At 31.6% G+C, this 22706-nt stretch overlaps 1 protein-coding gene across 2 annotated transcripts in view; it reads right to left on the minus strand.

Annotated features, from left to right (window-relative positions):
- The window catches only part of LOC124543045, a 172739-nt gene that overhangs the window by 79028 nt on the left and 71005 nt on the right, over window positions 1-22706 (minus strand). For both annotated transcript variants that reach the window (XM_047121060.1, XM_047121061.1), the window contains exon 5: window positions 6628-6824. In XM_047121060.1, the coding sequence (XP_046977016.1) occupies window positions 6628-6824 (197 nt within the window). The remainder of the gene's footprint in view (window positions 1-6627; window positions 6825-22706) is intronic.

Below are 22706 nucleotides of genomic sequence, written 5' to 3' on the forward strand. Positions count from 1 at the left end.
ATCCGTCATACGATTGTTCAGAACCATATACCTCATATCTCTATTTCTCATATCCCTTCTTACACACCCTATTAATATCTTCTCAGGCAGTGATTCATCCCTCTACGTTCATGCTCATCGCTCTTATATGTAGTTACATATCTCCCCTATGCGAATCGTATGTCTATACCACCTCAAAACATAAACATATTTTAAACTAAAATTATTTTTTTATATATCTTGGGTACGACACCAATATCGTTGTACTCTCTCCACAAAAATATGAATTAATTAAAACGACCAAGGCAAACTCGAACGCATAAATTACAAAGATATATTTAAAATGACCAAACCAAAAAAACATCTACTAGGTATTAAAAAAAACACCGTTATGAGTTGTTTTTTTTATTTTATTAAAGTTCCGTAATTATAAGGGAAAAAAGAAAGATTTATAACATCATTTCTTTCCATCAAGACTTTTTTTATTTAGGAATGCGTAGAGGTGTTAATTTGAAATTAGTTTTGGTGTCACATGAGTGTTTGTTTCTCTATCTGTCTCGTGGCACACTACCCTCAATGAGTGAGTTTCGTTTCCACTACAACACTCCCTCGTTTATTTTATAATTTAAGTCTATTTATTTATGTAACTCGATAAGATTGAGTATAGCTCATAACGATTTCGTTTTATCAACCGCACATCATAACATACGAATGTCATATTATGATTCGCATTCACTATCACTTCGTGCAAGTGCAATCAACCTCCACTCGTAAAAAAAATGCATGTTCCGTGGCGAGCGCTCTACGCGATTGCGGTTTTTGCTTGAACACAAAGCGTGTATAGTGTGACATAACGTGTTGGTTCGAAGTTTATATATAAAGTTGCGGATGATTGGAATTTATTTGATCTGACAATGTAATGGATTTGTACTAACAAACTCTAATTTGTAAAGTGCGTTAAGAACTTTGATCTAAAAAGAAGTAACAGTCGGTAAGTAACAGTACCACACTGCATGGAACAACGGAGAGAAGACCTTGTTGATGTACAACTTTAAGTATTTTGAGTATGTTTACCACCTGTATAATAATGTATATACCAAACACGAATACATGCAAATATAAGAGGATGAAACACTACACATTCCTCGCAAGAGCTTGAAGAACAGTGCATTAGCATTTTCGCAGCTAATTTATTCATAAGATGATCTCCAAAACTTGGTATTTTCGGAGGTAAAATTTTGAAGTTAAACATGTATCACGAACCTTACAGAATTTTGTTTATTGATATTGAAACCATAAAAATAGTACTATTTTGTATTAAAAAAGGCTGAAAAACAAGCGTTAATTTATAAAAGGTTAGAAGTAAAAAAAAAACTATTTCTAAAAATATTGTATGGCAAGTTCAAAAAGGTAAACAAAATTACATAATCAATTTTTTAATTAAATTTAAAAACTTGAGCAATTTAATGATAAATAAATTTAGTCAAGTTGACCGCACACGTGCACGCCAGGACAATGTAGTGCATTGCTTGGTTAATTGCTTTTTTAACAGGGTTGTGAGTCAGCCTCGATTTTTTTTTTGTTTATATTCTGTACGTTTTTGAATAGACTTAGGAAATAACTAGTTGCTACCCACGGTTTATGCCACACATTAATAAAGTTACGAAGTATTTTCAATAAATTATAGACATTTGGAAAAAGAAATTATATTAATTGTCATAGATTCAATATGAAAAATATATTTATATTTTCTTATTATATATACTGTGCGTAATATTCAGCGCTGTCATTATCAAAGTGATACGATGCAACGTCGTAGGCGTTATGAGGTTTTAAATAGGATGTTTTCTATAAAATATACGCAAACACTACTTCGCTACGCTCTGGCTGCACTTCGTAGCGGCTTGACGCTATCTTTCATGACAGCACTACGAGTGCGTCGTAGCGGCCTTGATAACTTTTGTGTAACGAAATTATATCATGCTTTATCACTTATACATCGTAACAATTATGGATTAGATCGTCTGTAAATTTAAACCCTGATCACATTAGCGGTTAGCGAAAATATTAAGTTTTTTTCTTAAATTTCGACAAATATATGAGGCGTTTTTTTATACGAGAGCACATAAATATTAATCGAAGATCTACTAAACTAATTTGTCTTACACTAGTATTTTATATAAAATTTATAAAGAAAAGAAAATATATTACAAAAATATACAATCAATTTAACAAACAAATGAGTAATAAAATAAAATGAAAAAATATATTTCCGTACAAATGTTTATATTTTATAAGAAAGTTTCGAGCCGCAAGACATTTAACATTTAAAATTCTCGCAATAAAGAATCTTACTTAATGCAGAACTCATAATATTACGTTAGTGTGGTTTTTTAATACAGCGAGTCAGCTTTATTCTAGAGTTGAAAAGTGCTTGTAAAATAACAAAAAGGTTTACGTCGTTAAACAATAAACAGTTTAAAAGACTTACAACCGAGTTAATATAGACGAAATGAAGCATACTCCGGAAAATACTTATTAGCAACCATTTCAAACTAAGTATTTTCTTTTAATTAAATTGCAACTGCATCACTTTGAACTTATTGAATTACTTAACGGAGTCTACGGAATAAGTTTACTGTATACAGAGTGATAGTAGTTAAGTGAACGAGTAACTTAATGGTAAGTTGTCACTTTACATAGCTTAAGCTGCTTGTCAACAATGTTCTTTAATCTGTATCCCTCACGCTGCTGTTCCTCGTTGGAATGCGGATGCGGATGCGTTCACGGTTTTTGAGTGTGCAACGTTATATGTTCAGCGGTGAGCGGTCTACGTGAAGGCTGTTCTGTGCGATTGCAAAGCGAAAACCTAAGTGAGTTCATGAAAGCGAATAAGCGACATGTTAAGCGATTTTTGTATCGACCTCGGCGGTGGTGCGAAGAAAACTATTTAGCTCGATACTTTGTTTAGTCGTGAGGAAATGTCACAACAAATCTTTGACGTCTTACAATGAGAATATAATAAAATAAAACGTAGGCATTATTAGTAATTTATTATTTTTAACAAGTCCGCTAAAAGTTGAAATGAAAACTGTAAAACACTATAATTAGTGTTTTAACATTACAAACACTTTCCTAACTTTGATAGATATTTGTCGTATTGGATTATTTTTAGAGCGACGTGTAATTGTGCTTATAAATATTTTTTACAAATAATGAAAGTATATTCATAACGCAACACATATAAAGTAAAATGTGTTTCCAGTAACATACATATAATAGGTCTACCATATCTTTCTGTAGTGTACAGGAAACGATCATTGTAAAGAAATTATTTCCATGATGAAGCTGGGATGTGTGAATGTGTGTGTGTGTGTGTTACATAAAGTGTTATATAAAATATTGAATTTTTGGGCGTTTTAGAGTAATGAAAGTCTCATGGCACTATAAAGGAAGTCTCTATTTTGTTAGAAAAAAGTTATTTGTTTCAAGGCTTCGCGTGGGTTACTCTTTGAGTTTTTGGTTGGGTTCGATTAATATCTTGCGAAATAATTGTTCCGCGTAATGTCAATAGAAGTTGTATTGAGTAATGTCGAACAGCAAGTAACTATTTCAACCTGTACTCTCATTTCGATTAGAATTTTCACGTTGTTTACAGACTAGTGTTTGTATTTGAACAGAACTAATAGAAATGATAAGCTTATTTTTAAATGTATATTGGATATGAAAATATAATCGTCTTGAAAATTGGATTAATAAAATATAGTAGTATGAAAAAATGATGGCTTCATAAATTTAAATAAAAATAATATCAAAAGTAAAAGACAAGAAATAATGAAAAATGTATATTGGTGCATTTGCCGATAATCTCTTTCTATTTAAATTATTTTTTAATAACTAATTAAAATCTCCGTTTCTTCACTTATTTATTCATAACAACATATTTGATTTTATTCTCATAATTTGTGTAAGTCTTCTGAAAGGTTATGATGTCAATATATTAACATGAAACAAGTATTAGTAGTGGGATGTAGATTTACCTAACAGCCAATCCAGGTCTATGTTTTAATGCATATTGTATATGGATTATGTAGAAGCAACCGAACGGCTAGATGGATTTTAATCAACGATGTTCTATCGGCTTGTGTGAGCTATGTGAAGGTTTACAAGCGGATATTCATTATAGACTGGGTTTTGTTTTCATAAAATCTAAATGGTATCTGTAAATTGTGGTGGACACAATAAATACAAATTGCTTACCATATCAAGTGTTAGAGTTTGAAAATCAAGATAAATCCTTAGGTTATAATACACACATATATATATATATATATAGGAATCCACATCACAAGGTTGCAGATGCGTTGCTGGTCTTTAAAAAAATACACTGTAATTCTTTCCTCCATAAAAGAATGGCTTTTAAGGGATATCTTTGATTCGCTTTTTGAGCAACCAATTTATCTCTTTTATTTTTTTGGTCAGCATTGTACAGTTTAACGTGAAAGAGAGGCCTTTTTAAACACGTACAGAAAATCAACAACAGAAACTAAAATATAAAGTAGAGCAAATTGAAAGACAGTCAAATAAGGTCAAGGAATACATTAGCCCTATTAGAAGACGAACTAGAGGATTTGCAGCGAGCGACTCGTCAATCGAAATAAAAATAATAAAACGAACAAAAAACTAAAGACTTAATAAATATGTTTACGTACATATCAGATACTTTGCAGAACACAAGGCAAAAGGGAGGGAATGACAAAATATAATCTTATAAGATGTCGAAGTCTAATAACATCACGCATAAAGAAAAACTCTGCGCAGAGAATTTAAGGTTGAAAAAATATGGACTTCCATTTATATCACAGAACAGCTTATAGTTAAATGCGTCTCTTTATTCCGTCGCGAGAACCAAGGTAAGTCCTATAACTTTTATTGGAAAGCCTATGGCTGGACTTATTATTATTATATTATAGATCTGTCCAGTCAGATAGAGGCGCCTCCGAGTTAATTTATTGGCGTGCATTAGTATGAGTGACGCTCCTGCTTCAAGATGTCCTAGTGTGCGTGAGGTGACTAATGTAGAAAGGGACAAACTACATATATCTCTATCTAATTTTAAAGCCAGCATGCTAAATACATAAATAAAAATGTAACTAATTACGTGAGACTGACCGCGTAATTTTTTGGATTGTTGGGGTTCCATTCGATTGTACCAGGTTTGCACCGGACTGTACCCCAGAGGGGTGAGAGTTGGGGTACACAACTGCGGTGAGTTGAGGGTATACAATAATTATATTGTTTGTGTAATTACCATTCGTTTGTAGTTGTAATTCCAAATAATATAATAATTAAAGAATAAAACTATTATACATTATTTACTAAAATATTATACTTAAGGTTATTGAGATATTTGTCGGAAAAAAATAGTTTCTTGAAAGCTGCCTTAATAGCTATATATATGTAAAGAAAAAGTATTTTCTTTAATTTGAATTCCGCGTATGAACTGTCATCGAACGCATCATGACAATTAAATTTTGTTAGCTATAAAATATCGATAGAGAGTTCTTAGAAAAGTAAAGAATTTTGTAATTTAGTACAAAGACATTGTTAATAGTAACATTAAATGTCGTTTCTTTTACAGGTGCGTAAATATTATTTTTTTTCAATGTTCAATGTTATTTTATTTTATTTTTATTAATGTGAGGTATGTAAAACTAACCATTAAATTTCCTTTTACAGAGAAACACAATTTTGTTTTATTAACCGTGTCATCCTAGACAAAAGAATAAAATCTTATATATATATAAATAATAGTCTTCTTATTTAATATATCTTCCTACTTAGTATACGCGCGACACCGGGATGGGACGCTAATTGAATATAATTACAAATGTTGTTAGAGAATTGATGTTGTAGGTGCACTTTTTATTGTCTCCATAAAATACCTGTTAATTTAATTAATGACTAGGGAACGTTTAATCAGAATTGTCATTAAAGTCACTATGTATTGATGCTCCATTTCTTTGCATTTAATTAAGATTAATATGAGATGTGGGCAAAATCGATCTCAAAAGTACTAAGTACAGGAATTCTCGACCAAACAACATAGTCTTAATCTATTATCAAATATTAAAGTACAGCTTTTTTAATAAAATATATTACTATTACTCAGTGATTTCGAACTGAAGTTAATTGTTGTTTTTCTGGCGTATTTACCTCCTAATAGTGTAGACATTTAAGAAAATAAAGTTTACTATGCTTGAAAAATAAGGATGAATATTTTATTTACTAACAATAATATTATGTAAGTGTTTGTATTCATAAGGTATTTGGCAAATGAGGTTATACAGACAACCACACACTCATATTTATACAGTGTATGTAGTTGTATATAATATAACCAATAATAATCGAATAATTAAACAACTGGGAACAATAATTAACGACAATTTTACACATTAAATTGTGCAAAATTAACCCAAAAAACTACTCTGTCAACTCTGACTTTATATGTATGTTCTTATCCCTAGATACTTTTTGCACGATGATGATCCGAAGCCATGTGCTGTACAAAGTGAATATGTATTATGCTTCATAAATAAAACATAGTAAATATCGAATATCTAATAAAAGAAAAATATACTGTACCTGTTTCTGCTGCAAGAAGCAGTGCATAGCCTGTGTGACATCAGCCGCGTGGATCGAGTTATGGTAGGGGTTAGTGCTGTGGTAGCCCTCCTCGATCATGGTGAACAGCCTCCATGTCTTAGCGGCGTCCAGCTTGAAGTACGATATCAGGCCGTAGACGTGGAACAAATGCACGCACAACACGGGCAAGCAACGCCCTGCACAAAGAAAACAATATGCAAAATACCAAATAGCACAATGTTATACTAAATTAATAAAATCCATCGTTCAAAGAAGACGTCAATATCCGTACATTTGTTAATATACGCGGTGGATCAAAGTCAAATTGTTCTAAAGTATAGTTACAGATAATTCAATATTAGTCTTTTAAAATAGAGAAACACGTCAGATCTTTTAAGAACCGGCGAAAGAAATTCAGAACTTAAGTGAAGCTATTATTGTCCGACCTGATGTATATAGATTGCTCTTGTTTCCAATAGTTTGACAACTCTCAAATACGTAGATATAGATAGATGGCTATAGTTACGTATCTGTTTATATTATCCATCGTGTTTACTGTTTTGTATAGTATTCTATACAAATTTAAATAACTCATACTTAGTCTGGTGAGATGAATGAGATGAAAACTCATACTTAGAAGCATTGGTGATGTAAAGTTTAGTTTACGAACAATAACTTTTCAGGCGATAATATAAAAAAAAATTGGCATAGCAATGATTTTTGTAATATATGTAATATATAATATATGTAAATAAATAGGTTTAAGTACTTTTATTCATAAAAATTTACAGAATTTTCAATAGGATTTTTTTTTAATTTGACAAATAGCGCTATTGCAATATTGTATGGAAGATCAATCACTAAATACATTTTTCATTTAGCAAAAATGAAATTTTGCTGACGTATAGTGTTTTTTTTAACAAAAAATTTAGACCTTTTATGGAAAATTTTATTAACACCTAACGTTTAAGCGTGATTTAATTACAAACATCTAGGCTCTGACTATTGGCACTATCGCTACTTAATTAAGTGCCGTAAGGCATAATAACTATATCTTAGAGCCACATTATATATTCCATAGTTTAAACTTATTTATCGTATTGATAAATTGCCACTTGTCACTGTCTGAGACTGTTTCTGTAATTAGCTTGTCAAAAACATCAACCATATAGAACCAATATTGTAGATCATTTCCAAAACGTCCAAATTCTTTAACTTGAAAATTGGCAATAATTTCAAAGAAAACCCACCGTACGACGTCTTTGTAAAAACACTTGCCGCTCACCCTTCAAGCCGAAACACAGAAATGCAAATATTTTCTCTGTGACGACAGAATATCTGAACAGTGGTACCAGCTTAGACGAGCTCACACAAAGCTCCACCACAAGTGACTAAATACACAAACTTCGACGTTTTTAGTAATAATAATATATTGATAGTATTTATTTAATCAAAACCCAAGTCAAACGTTGTTATCTTTAAAACAGTTTTCATCGTCGGTCCGACCTCGCGCGCGAGTGTCACATGAAATGTAGTCAAAATTAATGAGGTGCTTGTAACAAGTCTTGGAACTTGAGATGGGAGCCGAATGACGTTTTAATTCTAAAATAACAAGACAAGGAATTATAATTTGTAGCAAAAACATTTAAAAATATTCCTTGAACTGTTGTAGTAATATTATAACTTATGAAAGTTCTTGAATTATTTATATAAACGGTAAATATGTGCTCAAATAATGCGGACAAGGACATTGGGGAGTGAATTAAAACGTTGTTTCAATTCTTTGTTTATCGTGGTCCATACCGGGATAAACAATGACTTGAAGTCAAAATACAATCAACATTTAAAATCTATATATTTTAGAACACATCAAATAAGATATGTATCTTCAGAATGCGATCTGATTTTTTTAAAAGTAGCTGAACCGTCACCCTCCATTTTAGTCTTTTAAGGGGTGAATCAATTTAGTTAAGTAGCCTGTATTATTTCCCGGGACTCAAACTATTTCCACATTAAATTACATCTATATTGGTTCAGCGGTTTAAGCGTGAACCCTGCATTTATAATATTAGTTTAGGTAGTATAATTCGATTAATGTTATCTAAGCCGGGTTTTAAAACATGATGTTTTAAAAATAAAAGGGTATCATGTTTAAAAATAATATTTACCGTTCCATTAAATCGATTCCAAGGTCAGATCGAGGGTAATTTTTTAAAACCCAATTCCTTCACGGTTGAGGTTACCTTTGTTATTCAATAAAGTATGTAATACGTTGTGTGTAAAATGTACTTTGATTTAAAAATAAACTTTAATAAAATGTTTGTTTTAGTATCTGCCGTCAGTCGCGTTTATAAGTAAAATGCAGCTCGAAAACTATTTAAAGCGCTTAAATACGTTAAGCGACACGAAGGCAGGCAATTCATCTGTCAACTAGATTGCGAAATGAGGTTACGCCCTGTCCAGTTATATTTCGATTTGGAGACTTAAAATTTTCTCGCTTATTTAGCAATGGCAATCGAAAATGTAAATTATTTTCATTAATAAATATATTTACTCGGTGGGCCTTCGTAAAAGCCAGTTTCGGTAGGTAACACCCACTTCAATTATTCCACCACTGTAAAAGCCATAATTTGCATGGTTGTGTTCCTGTTCCACGGGCGAGTATGCCAATGTAATTACAAGCACACAAGTGACATAACATCTCCGTTCGTGATTGGCGGCGCATTGATACAATGTATGGAATGATTAATATTTGTAATCGCCAGTCCTCTGGTGGTGAGAAAAATCCTTTCTATAGGTATTTGTAATTTTGATATTAAATTCTTTGATTCAGGTTTATACGTTTGGTTTAAAAATATGCCTGTAAATATCCCACCGCTGGGATAAGGCCTCCTCTCCCTTTGAGGAAAAGGTTAGCTGTTCCAATGCGGTTTGGTGGATTCACAGGTGGTACTTGTTGTTTCTAATTTCGATGGAATTAGACACATGAAGGTTTCCTCACAATATTTTTCTTTACCGCCGAGCTCGAGATGAATTATAGACATAAACTAAGCACATGAAATTTCAGTGGTTCTTGCCTGAGTTTGAACCCGCAATCGGTTACGATATACGGGTTCTCACCACTGTTCCTACAATGTTATTCACAGCCAAGCATATCCATAAGTTTTAATTCGACATCAATAATCGTATAAGTGCTTCGTATGTTTCCAGTATGAGACCAATAATCAATTTCTGTAGTTGCATTTTCCAAATCAATTAATTTAATTTAATCCTGAATGAAATTATTAGGGTAGAAAAGTAAAGGATTCACCACATTGTATATTATCGATAGTTTCGTTATTTGTTTTTATGATTTATACAATAATAAGAACAAAAAATACACCCAAAGTGGAAAACTATGTTTTACTAAACGGCTTTGTCACATTTGAGCAGCGTTACGATTACAGTATTTTCCACTACCTAGAAGTTCCACTGTATGTTTTTACTTTTAGTTTTGTTTATTTTTTATTTTTTTTAAATGCATAACAAAACCTTTATTAAACATCGTTTTGTTATTACACGAAAAAAAAAATAAAAAAATATCATAATCTTTCTTATATGCGAGAAATCCACTTATTCTAGGAGCATGTTTTCAAAGTAGGTATATCTGAGGGTCTGTTATTAATCTAAAATTCTAATAATTTAACGGTGAAGTTAATAAAACATTTAATTTCCCGCAAATTAATACAACTCTTTGGAACTAATAAAACTCGCTCCGTTTTATGTGATTAAACATAAAACGGATAAAACGATACTGAATTGGTTCAAAACCCATACAAATCAGTTTACCAAGAAGCTATTTGCTGATAGAGCGACATTTGCCACATTACAATTATGTGTGCCTCGTTGGTATGGCAGCTTATCAGGTATAGTCTAGGTTTTGAGTATTGGGAACGGGTAGTAAATATTCATGTGAATGTAGTATGTTCTCAATAGCTGGACGGAGTAAGAAGCTTGCCAGTCTTTCACTCTCTCATTGGGAAAGCATGTAATGTTTATATCCAATCAGATTACTTCGTGTCTCTGTTCAAGCCCCTCTGGATAGGTAACACAAACAGCAATAATAATTACGTGTGTTCCGTTTGTAGGGAAGGAGAGCCAATGTAAGTACGGGCACAAGAGACATTGCATCAAAGTTCTCAAGGTTGGTTGCTTATTTATTTTGGTTATAAATTACAATTAATATTTCTAATAAACTGGTGGTGGTGATCATTTCACGTCAGAGGGCACATGATCATTGCGCCTATCTACATAATAAAATCAAAATAAAGTTTTCGTACTGCAATGTATTCTACGCAGTTGGACAGCCTTACTGTAGGCTGATATTGCTGTTGGTAGCTGTACATTGGCACAAATAAGCCAGAAGGTCCTCATGACCATGATTATTATAATAACCCATCTGAAGGAACATTTATACTATTTTATCATAACGAAGAAATTTGATATTTTTATAGAAACATACATATAGATATCGGAAAAGCATACGATACAAACAACTGAGTAATTTCTTAAATATTGTTGACGTGGTCATATTTTTATGGAGCATATCATTTAACTGGCAATAATTTTACCAAATAATAAAATCTTCAAATTTGATTTCATCTACGTAACTCTTAACAATACTCGCCAACTCTTATTCACGCTATCATCGGATCAGCTAGCTTAAAAGCCATTTATAATGAAAACATAAAAAATGGCATCTTAAAGGTCAACTATACGATGACGGGACGTCGTAACAATACACCAACAACGCAGAAAAAAATTGTAGAAATGGCACGCATGAACTCGCTTGTTTCAAATGTGATGATTCTAATTATGTTATTCTGATTTAGAGATGGTAGCACTGTTGCGTCGTGATTGGCTGGTAAAGAAAACCGACTTTGTACGGCTGACCAATTGGATGACTGGACAGATTGTGAGGTGACAGGAGAAATAAAAGGAGAAAAACAGAAGAGAGCGGTCGGAGGTCAGAATCCGGAGTTTTTTAACAGGGTTATCATGAAAATTAAGGGTGATTGATTGTACAACTTGGAATTATGCGGATTGAACCTATTATAAATAAATGTATATATCTAATCGAGCTGGGTTTGGATATATAAAACAAATATGCTCATACCATCGTAGTTTCAACGCAGAGACACTGAACGATCCTATTGAGAAAAAATGCAATTAAAACACGATCCCATATCTGAGAATAACTGGTGAATACAACACAGATGAACTATACTATTTTTGAACATAAAAAAACCAGTCGAATTGAGAACTTCCTCCTTTTTAAATCGATTAAATAAATATTGAACTAGAAACGGAAATGATCACTATGTTGTTGTTGTTGTTGCATGTTGTTTTAAATGTCTCACCTTGTCTTATGCTATAGATACACAGATTTCCAACATTCACTACCAGAGGACAAAATACAAAAAACAATATTCAACATTAAATTGGCGCGATATAATTCGAGAGCTTGAATAATCTATAATATTCATAATGGATTTGAGAAAAAATTACATTTAGAACGTCGACAAAACTGTTTTTGGAACTTAGAAAGTGAAACTTATTTGATACCATTTCCAAAATGTGTGTATTCAAAAGTTATATGATGAAGGTTACAATGAAGTGCAGGAACGCATACATAGAGCTAACACTACAGTTTATACAAAAAAGAAAAATATTATTGTTTTCAGACCTAAACATAATCATCACCTCCTCATATGTTTCTTACTGGTCAATATTTCAACTCTACTACCGTTTCGGACCAGCCTCCACCGAGAAAAACGTCGATGGGATGGAAATGGAATGGTCGGTCATGATCGGAAAGAAAAAAGGCGAAGGTATTACGTGTTGTTTAGTGATTATCAACCTATTATTAAGCGACCAACGTCCGGTTAACTGTTGCCCAACTTTGGTACAAAAATGACAACAAAATAAGACCGGCAGCCGGATTTTGCATGTATTACTTTGTCTATTAAATTAATATACAAAACGGTATGTTATGTAAAACAAGGAAAACGTTTTGTTTAGAATATTAATCTTTAAAATCTGAATTGAATCAGACACTATGTTAAAGGCAAAAAGTGTTTCGTAAACAATGTGATCAGATTAAAAACACTTGAACGGGACATTTATAGAATTTAACAATGAATCTAAATTTATGCCGACGACATAAAAGGAAGATGCCGATGACCTCGCTATGAAAGGAAAATGCGCCCGAATCTCGAAGCAAAACAAGGACACAATAGTAGCACAGCCAAAAAGACAAATACAGTGTTCTGAATGAGATGAATACCAAAAACTCAGTGACAGCTAGCCTGAGAACATTTAAAAGTGAATACACATCTGAATTTACTGAAAGGTGGTAGGCAGGTACGTTCTTACCGCCTTATATCAAGTTCTCTAAGTCTTGGTTTTAAGGATGAGTATTTTTTGCTGTGTCAGTATCTAAGGCTAAAAGAAAGTGTTATGAAATTATACACAGCTTCCATTTGTCAGTTTCTGATGATTATTTTACTATGATATGATGCCATCATTGTTCATTGTTCAACAGTCAACACCCATGTGTTTGATACAAGACGATTTATTAAATCCTGCATCCATTTTCTATAAAGAACGGTGTTAAGAAATACCATTTCGCCCTTCTAATATATTAATAATATAGAGCGCGTTTTGAATAGTAGCATTTATTTTATGATATGTGAATAAAATTAAAAATATTCGACACCTATACATTTACTAAGGTAATAAGATTATTTTATTTGCAACAGTGTATTTAATATAAATTTCATCTTTGCATGTTTATTTTAATGTATTTATAAGCTATGAATAATTTGATTGTATATATTTTAAACGCTTCATAAACACGTTACAAAGTATACACGAGGGTAATATGTGGGAAAGCGCTTTGTAAATTGTAGGTGTTTTAGTTAGAGAATCGTACGTGTGTCGGACTCTTAAACGTTAACATATTCACCAAGGCCTAGCTGTAAAGCGAATTCTATACATTTTACAATTAACCGTTGAAGATAAATATTATTATTCCAATGTCAAACTATTCACTGATAACAAATGTCTATACGCTCGTTATGTTTAAACTTGCCGTATAATGTTATATGTTATAATATGGAAGAAAATTAAAAAAAAAATTGAACATAAAAGTTGGTTATCATTAACAATCCATTTGAATACATTATAGAAAAAAATAAATATAATACGTAATTTCTGATTTCTAATGAACATATTAAGATGTTGACAGTACTTATCGATGCTTGACTATCATCCATAGAACACGTCTGTATTGAATAAACTCAATGTTCTAGGTTTAAGATGTTTGCAAACATTATAGAATTATGAGCAGAGATGGCCCAGTGGTTAGAACGCGTGCATCTTAACTGATGATTGCGGGTTTAAACCCACGCAAGCACCGCTGATCCATGTGCTTAATTTGTCTTTATAATTCATCTCGTGCTCAGCGGTGAAGGAAAACATCGTGAGGAAACCTGCATGTGACAAATTTCATAGAGATTCTGCCACATGTGTATTCCACCAACCCGCATTGGAACAGCGTGGTGGAATATGTTCCAAACCTTCTCCTTAAAGGGAGAGGAGGCCTTTAGCCCAGCAGTAGGAATTTACAGGCTGTTGTTGTTGTTGTTATATAATTATGTAATATTATTATAAAATATAAATGCTGTCGAAGCACTTGGCCCTTGGAGTAGTAGTGTAAGAAGCTTCATTGAAAGAATAACACCTCGCCTTATTGCCTCCCATGGTGACATGAGGGCTAGTTTGCCTAGAGGATCGGACTTGCGATTCACCAATTTGGGAAATGCTGCCTTGCCACCATTCCACGCGATCAAGATTCATACAGTAACTATTTTAAATTCATATTTGTAGATATTTATGGGCTTATATATATAAGAATATATGTACAATATAGAATGGTTATTGGTGAAATAGTAAATGTATGAATTTCTTTCCGAAACTTGAGCCAGCAACGTTTGTTATTAACCCAGAGTGTGTTATAGTAACCGATTTAGCAATATCGCGTCATATTAAGTTTCAGGTGGCGTCAAATAGCCTACGATCAATCAATTATTTGTCTAATGAAGATTCGAGCAGCCCTTCAATCAACCAATGGACGAACACCTCCAAGTAATAGTTTTATACCGACGGATATAGATGAATTAATATATAATCAATGTTACTTAATAATAATTAAAATATAATTTATTCATAGAAAACTTTACGAGCATTTTAAGCCGTCGATTAATATTAAATGATATTAACAGTTATTTCACCGGTTCGGAATAGCTGCTTCTAAACCTATGAACATAAATACTTATAACGCAAGATGCAACGCGTCGGGGAGACTATATTATAATTACAATTATGTTATATTACTGCGCATATTAACTTGCTAAGCGTGAAATTATTGTTCTTGTAACACATAGCATAAACAAAGGATAATACCTCTTTATGGTATCGCTAATAAAATATGCTTAAATTTTTTCATGTTAAAATCTAATTTGTATTCTTTTATAACTTAATAATAATCTCCGGGGATATATTTAATACTTTTAAAGTTATTAATTTGTGAATAATTACGACATCTATTAATAACATGATTAATTGATCGTTTATTTTAATAAAATTGCCATGTGTAAAATATTTGATCGATCGATTAATGATGATAATCGATTATTAATTATAAGACTGCATAAAATTAAATACAATTTATGATTTATTCATATATTAATAAAAAATGAGATAAATGTTGAAAGAGTCTAATATTTAAATAAAAAAACAATATAAACCTAAATATGGAAACAAGAAAATATATCTTAATATAATAGAACAATCTGTTATTTTTAAATACACTTAAATATAGGGAATACGAGGAAAAATAAACGAGCACACTTAAACCTAAAAAAAATAAAGATACAAAGATATAGATATAGATAGAGTATGTATCATGTATACATACTCTATCTATATTTGTATCATTTGGTAAAAAAAAATGCGCGTATTTTTATATACAGACGGACATTCCAAATTTATGTATAGATTATGAGTGAGATGGCATTAAAATTTTTTGGTAGACTTTTATTGCTTCTTACATTTTAAAATATGACTATGTCAATTAAATGTTTAATAACTCAAATAAATTAAAAGAATATATATTTTGTTGTATTTGATTTGCTCATTTTAACATACGATTCTGAGAACTATAACAACGCTGTATGTAATTAGTTTTCATTTTGACCGTGATGTTATTTTTTTTTTAATTCTAACGTCAGAATAGTATATATCAAAAATTCTGAGAACATCTATAAGTTTGTAAAATTTGTTCAATGGAAAAATGCGCCCTCAAAGAGTTAATCATATACGTATTTGCAGTTTCTTGCCAGTTCCTCGCGGTACAGTAAACATTGCGAGCGGTTTGATTAATTTTGTAAAATGGATGATTGAAAAGTGATTTTAATAGCGTTCAAATAAGGTTTAGTTTGTGTTTTGATTTTCCGTTTATATATCTTTGAAACTAATTAAACATCAACTGCTCGCGCAGAAGAGAGCTTGACAAACATTCTCCAAGGCTTATTATATCTTCTACTCAATTACTTACAGTATATTTATTTTTATGTAAACGGTGATCAAATGAAATATAGTTTTCCGTCAACATTTAGAGATACTTTATTGATAGAGGGATGTTATTAAAGTTTTTTTAACAACATTAATAGATTTTTCTTCTCAGTACATTATAAACTATTGCAGGAATAAGCCTAATTGTCTCCAAATATCCAATAATTATTATTAATAATTCAATAGGTTACGTTGCTAGTTGTGCGAAAGCGATGCTTGCTTTACCGCATAAATAGGGATAGTGTAGTAGTACCCATACTATCCCACACATCGATACTTTTAAGAGGACCAATAAAGCTTAGCCTCTCAAGACACCTACAGGTAGAGTAAGAAGTTCTATTTTGGGTTCACTTTAGCATGGGCAAACGATTCCTAAACCACGGAGAGCTCCGGGCGTCCCAAATACTATCCTATTTCACGTACATGCGTTTTCTAGTCTGAACAATAATATTGTCTTTTAATGGCCTATTTGTACATATCCCTAGCTAAGACAATTCGTTCTAGTGTGTTATAACAAGCAAATTATGCAGATAAACGTTACATATGCTCATTTAAGATTGTCTATTCCAAATTCTAATATTCACCAGGTAAAGGGTAACTAAATAAGCCATTTCCTATTTGTCGACATCGTATGTTCATGTGACACGTAATTGCACCCACGTGTAGAAATAGGGAATTTATTTGTGATGTAAAATATTAAAAGCTTCGCTCGCTTGCTTATAATAAAGCTCAAACTCAACGTGTGTAATAAAATCCTGCTTGATAATTTTATATCTTTACATATATTTTCTTTGTGTGTGTGTGTACGTCACTGAAAAAAACGGCTGGATCGATTTTGATGTCATTCGTGTAGGGATTATGTTTGTAGGATTTTTATGTGCGTAGTTACGTTAACGTACGAACGTTGTCATGAAGTTATATACAAAAAATAATAAGTTAATATTATGTCAGCGTTAGATACGTTAGCATGATGAGACCCTATTTAAGCTACAATAGAAGAACATTTTATTTCTCCTGATATTTAATTTGTTTTTAATATAAAAAGGACATTAAAATATATTAATTAAAAAAATCCGAAAAAGAGTGTCTTCGAGCCACGGTCAGCACTGAATTATCAAGAACTTAATATGAGTTTCTAATTCCCTATTTTATTCTTCTATTCGTGGTAAAGTAAAACATAGCGAGGAAACCTGCAATTTCAAAGAAATTCTGCCACGTGTGTATTCACAAAACCATAATTTAGCAGCGTGGTGGAATATAGTCTAACCCTTCTAATCAAAGGGCGTGGAGCCACCTCAATAGTGGGACATTTACGCGTTGTTATACTTATATATTATATACTGGTAAAGGGGATATAAGATTTATCATCAGCAAAAAAAACTAAAATATGACTAATATATATATATATATTAATTCTGTCTGTGTGACTGTTGCTATGTAATGATTAAACCAATGCACTGAATCTACAAAAATTTGGTATGAAGAAAGACTAAAAACCCAAGGAAGGGCAAAATTTTAGCCTAGCACCTAACGATTATCCTTAAAACGCGAGCAAAACCACGGGACATAACTACATATCATCTAATCTAAAAGATTATGGACTATTATTAGGGTTTGACTCTTCATTGTTATATCGGTCCCAGGCCTCCACGTGTAATGATAATCTTCAAACAATCTCAAATTGAATTCTGTTGTAATTCAAATAATTTCGGGTTATTGATAGCGATGTATGGTCTATGAACACATGCGAATATCGTATTGTATTTGAAATATGATAGACGTGAGATAGCCTTTACTGGTACGCTTGTATAATATTTAAATGTATTTATTCAATAGTATATTACACTTAAGAGTTTAGTTTATGTAAGGAAAATTACGAAACAAATAAAAAAAAAATTAAACAAATTTCGAAATTAGAAATAGCTAGAGCATACTAAAAATAAAAAAAAGTCGATGACCGATTTTAATGCAACTTACACTGTTCCCAAAGTTGAAGAGCACCTAAATCAAATTTAAAATGGTCACCTCAATATGATTTTTGGCTATCGAGAAATTCGTGGACAAAAATACACTTAAGTAAATAACGAGCGTTCTTGAATGAAGTTTTTTCTTTATTTTATATATGAAATATAATCAGCGAAAATAGCTGCACTGTAGACATCATATAGGTATATATTGAAATGTCTCATTATATTATTATAGGTTAAGTTAGATTTATAACAAGAGATGTAACTTAAAGACTTTAATTATCTTTAACCGTGAATAATGGTTGAATAGTTATGCTGATTTATATATCTGATACTTAATAAGTTTCCAATCGAAAGAAAATAATAGGAAGCCTTACTTTTTTTACCAAACTAAAAAACCGTCATATGTATATACATATGACAATACCTTAGCTTCAATCACTCATTCTAATTCACACGAATAATAAAAGTAAGTAGAAGTGATATAAATCTATTAGGAGTTTGTACAGTCAACAAAAAATATACACCTATCACCACACATGTTCTGATAAAGTAATATATTTGTATGTTGAAAATGTTTCTTTATACTTCAAAATTGAAATAAGTTTCGACGATGCAGTTTCGCGGCAGTTAGTAGTTTTCATATGAAATATAAAACTTTATAACATGTTCAACATGTTATATAGTTACGAGTGTATCTAATAAAACTACCCGCCAAGGTTTCGCCCGCGGAAATTTAAAAATAAACTATATTTGTACGCTTTCAGGGGGATGGATAATCTACTCCCGAAAACGTGTACCGTATTTATTTAGCTCAGTGTACTAAGAACAATGACACTTTCAATTTGTCGATTTATTTAAAGAAATTCGCGGGATCCTTTCTTAGTGCTTTTCTTTAAAGAGACAGAGCATTCATACAAATCTCAACTCTACGTTTTATAATTTAAATACTTATAGTTTTACGGGTAAGCTCTGTGAGAACTGAGAGCATTGTCATTTATATCAGCGACTTATCACAAGAACTAATTAGCAATATCTCTGACTACTTACTTCAATTATTATCAATTATTTATTAACAATACTTACTAATAATTCTGCCAACTGGTATTTACTGTTATTAAAATAATTTCTTAGTGGAATCAGTTGTAAACATTCTCTTGCAGGTCTCTCAAACCAGAGAAGACAACCGAGCAGTGAGTTATGTGCAGGTTGTTACTTCAAGGGTAAAAGTAATAATAAATTCAAATGAAAATGATTGATTACAGTTAACAATATTACTTTATCTCTTTCTCTCGTGACCGATTTAACATTAAAAAGAAGAATGTACATGAAAAAATTAAGTTACCGATCAGTGATACATTTAAATTAAGAATGTCTAATTCCATTATTAATCTTGTATCTAAAGACAGCAATCTTAGATCGTACATACAGAAAAATCGTAAATAAAACCTTGATAGGTTATACTAGAAATTGAATGCGTCTCAAAAAATACAACAATACAAAACTCACTTTGTTTGTACGTTTCACTTTATTCGATCAAAAAATATAATATTTAATATGAAAACCGATAACCGTAAGCGTTCCACGTAATTAAAAGCGATTTTTCACTTAACTGAGTTGTGGTATCTATTGGAAACCATGAAAGGGGAGATTAAACGGTAGCAAACCAAAATCTATCAAATTCCAATCCTACCAACGAATTCCCATCAACTATTCTGTAAATCTGTCGCATTTTGAAACTGATTCAATTCTAAATTGCAAATGCAACTCAATAACTGTTGTTTTAAGATCTGATTTCATATGACATAAAACAGTCCATTTCTACAGTTCATGTATTCATTGCGTTATTAACAATGTCGACATGGAGGGATCAATTTAGCTAAAATGAATTGCTCGGCTTCCGCCTGTGTCGATCGACCGAATGAACTACAAGACGAATAATCAATTTTGATATTCACTTAAACAGGACAAGAGTTCGTAAAAGATTACTACGCATTTGAATTTCGAATCCGATATAGATATTGGTTATATTTGTTTAGATAGGTAAAGAAAGTATAGCAACGCTGAATAAATAATAAATTATAATTGTTTACACGGAGTCAAAAACCTCAGTCCAGAGCTTAAGAACACGTTGAAGACGAGTGTCATAAATGCTTCACTAAACTGGACACACGCCGTAATGTATTTTATATATTACACGTGGCTCCGCATGTTGTGATAATATAGAATAATAAAAATGGCTGAAAGGAACTTTCGCAACGTTAAAAAATAAAACAAAGTCAACAAACAACGAAAAGCCACTCACTCACAGTGTTTTGCGATCGCTTTAAATTACACGTTAAAATAATGTTGACATTTAGACACGCAGCAGCGTGATAAGCCAAGTTTAAGCCAAGAAATAATATCTGGCAATATAGCAGCGGTATTTCATATATCAAGAACAATTTGAAGTCAAATTTGACTCTTTAATAAGCCAAAATTTATTAACATAGGGACGTGACAATTTGTTTACTTTTAAAAACGGTTAAAGAGATATTAAAGTCAAGAGATCGGCATTTTTATTATTGAATAATATTTAAATCCAAAAACTAAGTCACTTCCAGGTAACCTAGAAATTTTATATATGCTGTGGAGGTAATGGAAAAAAACAGACCGCCTTGTTTTATTTTTTAGCGAAGTCGTCAACCACGCGTATTCTTAATATTGAACTTGGCTGTCATTTTCACATTTATGTTTTTAGTGGCAAAAACGTTTAACGTAACATTTCAATTTTTAATTTAGAATTACTAATTTAATTTATGAAAACAAAACAAAGGTGTGAACAAAAAAATGTAAAAGGTAATTTTAGCATTTTGTTTTTGCAGCATTTATGCCATAAAAAAACTCAAAAAAATGTATCTTTTTATTCAACTATTAAAAGCCTGAAGGGTGAGACTAAATTGTTTTCCTCGATAGCAAGCGGCACGACGCGTAATGTATATTTTATAGTATTATTATAATAATAACAATTTAAAAAACAAAAACTATTAAGAAAATACATCTTGAATATTTATTAAATTAAATATCTTGTATAAAAAACAATCTCAATCTACCAGCTACGTATCGTTAATCGTTAATGCACCGTCAATATATTTTTAGTAATATAAATAACAGCATCGAAAATCGCGTTTAATTTAAATAAATATAAAGAAGCAGAAAAGAACTGAGATGGCCCAGAACGCGTGCATCTTAACCGATGATTGCGGGTTCAAGCCCAGGCAAGCACCACTATATATACATATATGTGCTTAATTTGTGTTTATAATTCATCTCATGCATCTTAGCGGTGAAGGAAAACATCGCGAGGAAACCTGCATGTGTCTAATTTCATCGAAATTCTACCACATGTGCATTCCACTAACCCGAATTGGAACAGCGTGGTGGAGAATATGTTCCAAACCCTCTCCTTAATGGAAGAGGAGGCCTTATCTCAGCAGTGAGGAATTTACAGGCTGTCACTTTACTTTACTTACTATATAGAAGCAAAATGTAATCATATATCATGCATGGTAAGATATATGCGATATGGTAAAATATTCGAATCTATTTCGTGTTGCAAGAACTTTCTCAACGCTCAAGCCAAATCGATCTAAAATGCTCCATTCTTTATACATCTAACTATAAGCGCACTCATCTTTCAAACCTGAACCGTCTTAAAAGGAGGAAATAAAGCAACGTTCCCACATTATGTATTATTATAAATAGTTATTTATCTACTCGAAATGGATATATATATAGTTTAGAAATGTCTACTTAATAAATGTTTGTAATAAAAATACTTCAAAACGCTTGGTCGAAGTAAGCACTCTATTTGATATATGTACTTTTTTAAACACTGTTTGCAGTGCTTGTTAACAATACAATGGTTAAATAAAAGAAAGAGAAATTAAGCTACAAATGAACTAGAAAATTCTTGTCTTTTGGGGTTTCCAATAGACTGTCTGTTGTATAGAATTATGATAAAACACCAAAGTTGCTGGTGTTAACAACTTTTTGTTTAAACAAACATTTGATTAAATGAATATTCACTTTATAATTATTATTATTAAAGTTTTTCACTATTTTTTTTATTTTAAAATTAACCAATTAAATGCAATTAACTTTATATTCCTAATAAATTTTTATAATTGGGTATCCAACCCTCAGGGGAAATTCGGATAAATAATCATTAATCTAATTCATGCGATTCATTTTTTTTCTACTAATTTCTGTTTAATGCTGTAAAAAAGAGGTCGTCACCATATTAAAGAAGGTTATACATAATGAAAGCCAATGTGACTAAAAGATGTCTAAGATAAACAACAACATCGAATAAAACGAAGGCTAATCTACAGCCACGTCGCCTCCGAGAGAACAAATTGAACTGGATTGACTTGTGGCTTTAACATAAAGTAGTTG

This window comes from Vanessa cardui, chromosome Z (genome assembly GCF_905220365.1).
Source record: "Vanessa cardui chromosome Z, ilVanCard2.1, whole genome shotgun sequence".
Lineage (NCBI taxonomy): Eukaryota > Metazoa > Arthropoda > Insecta > Lepidoptera > Nymphalidae > Vanessa > Vanessa cardui.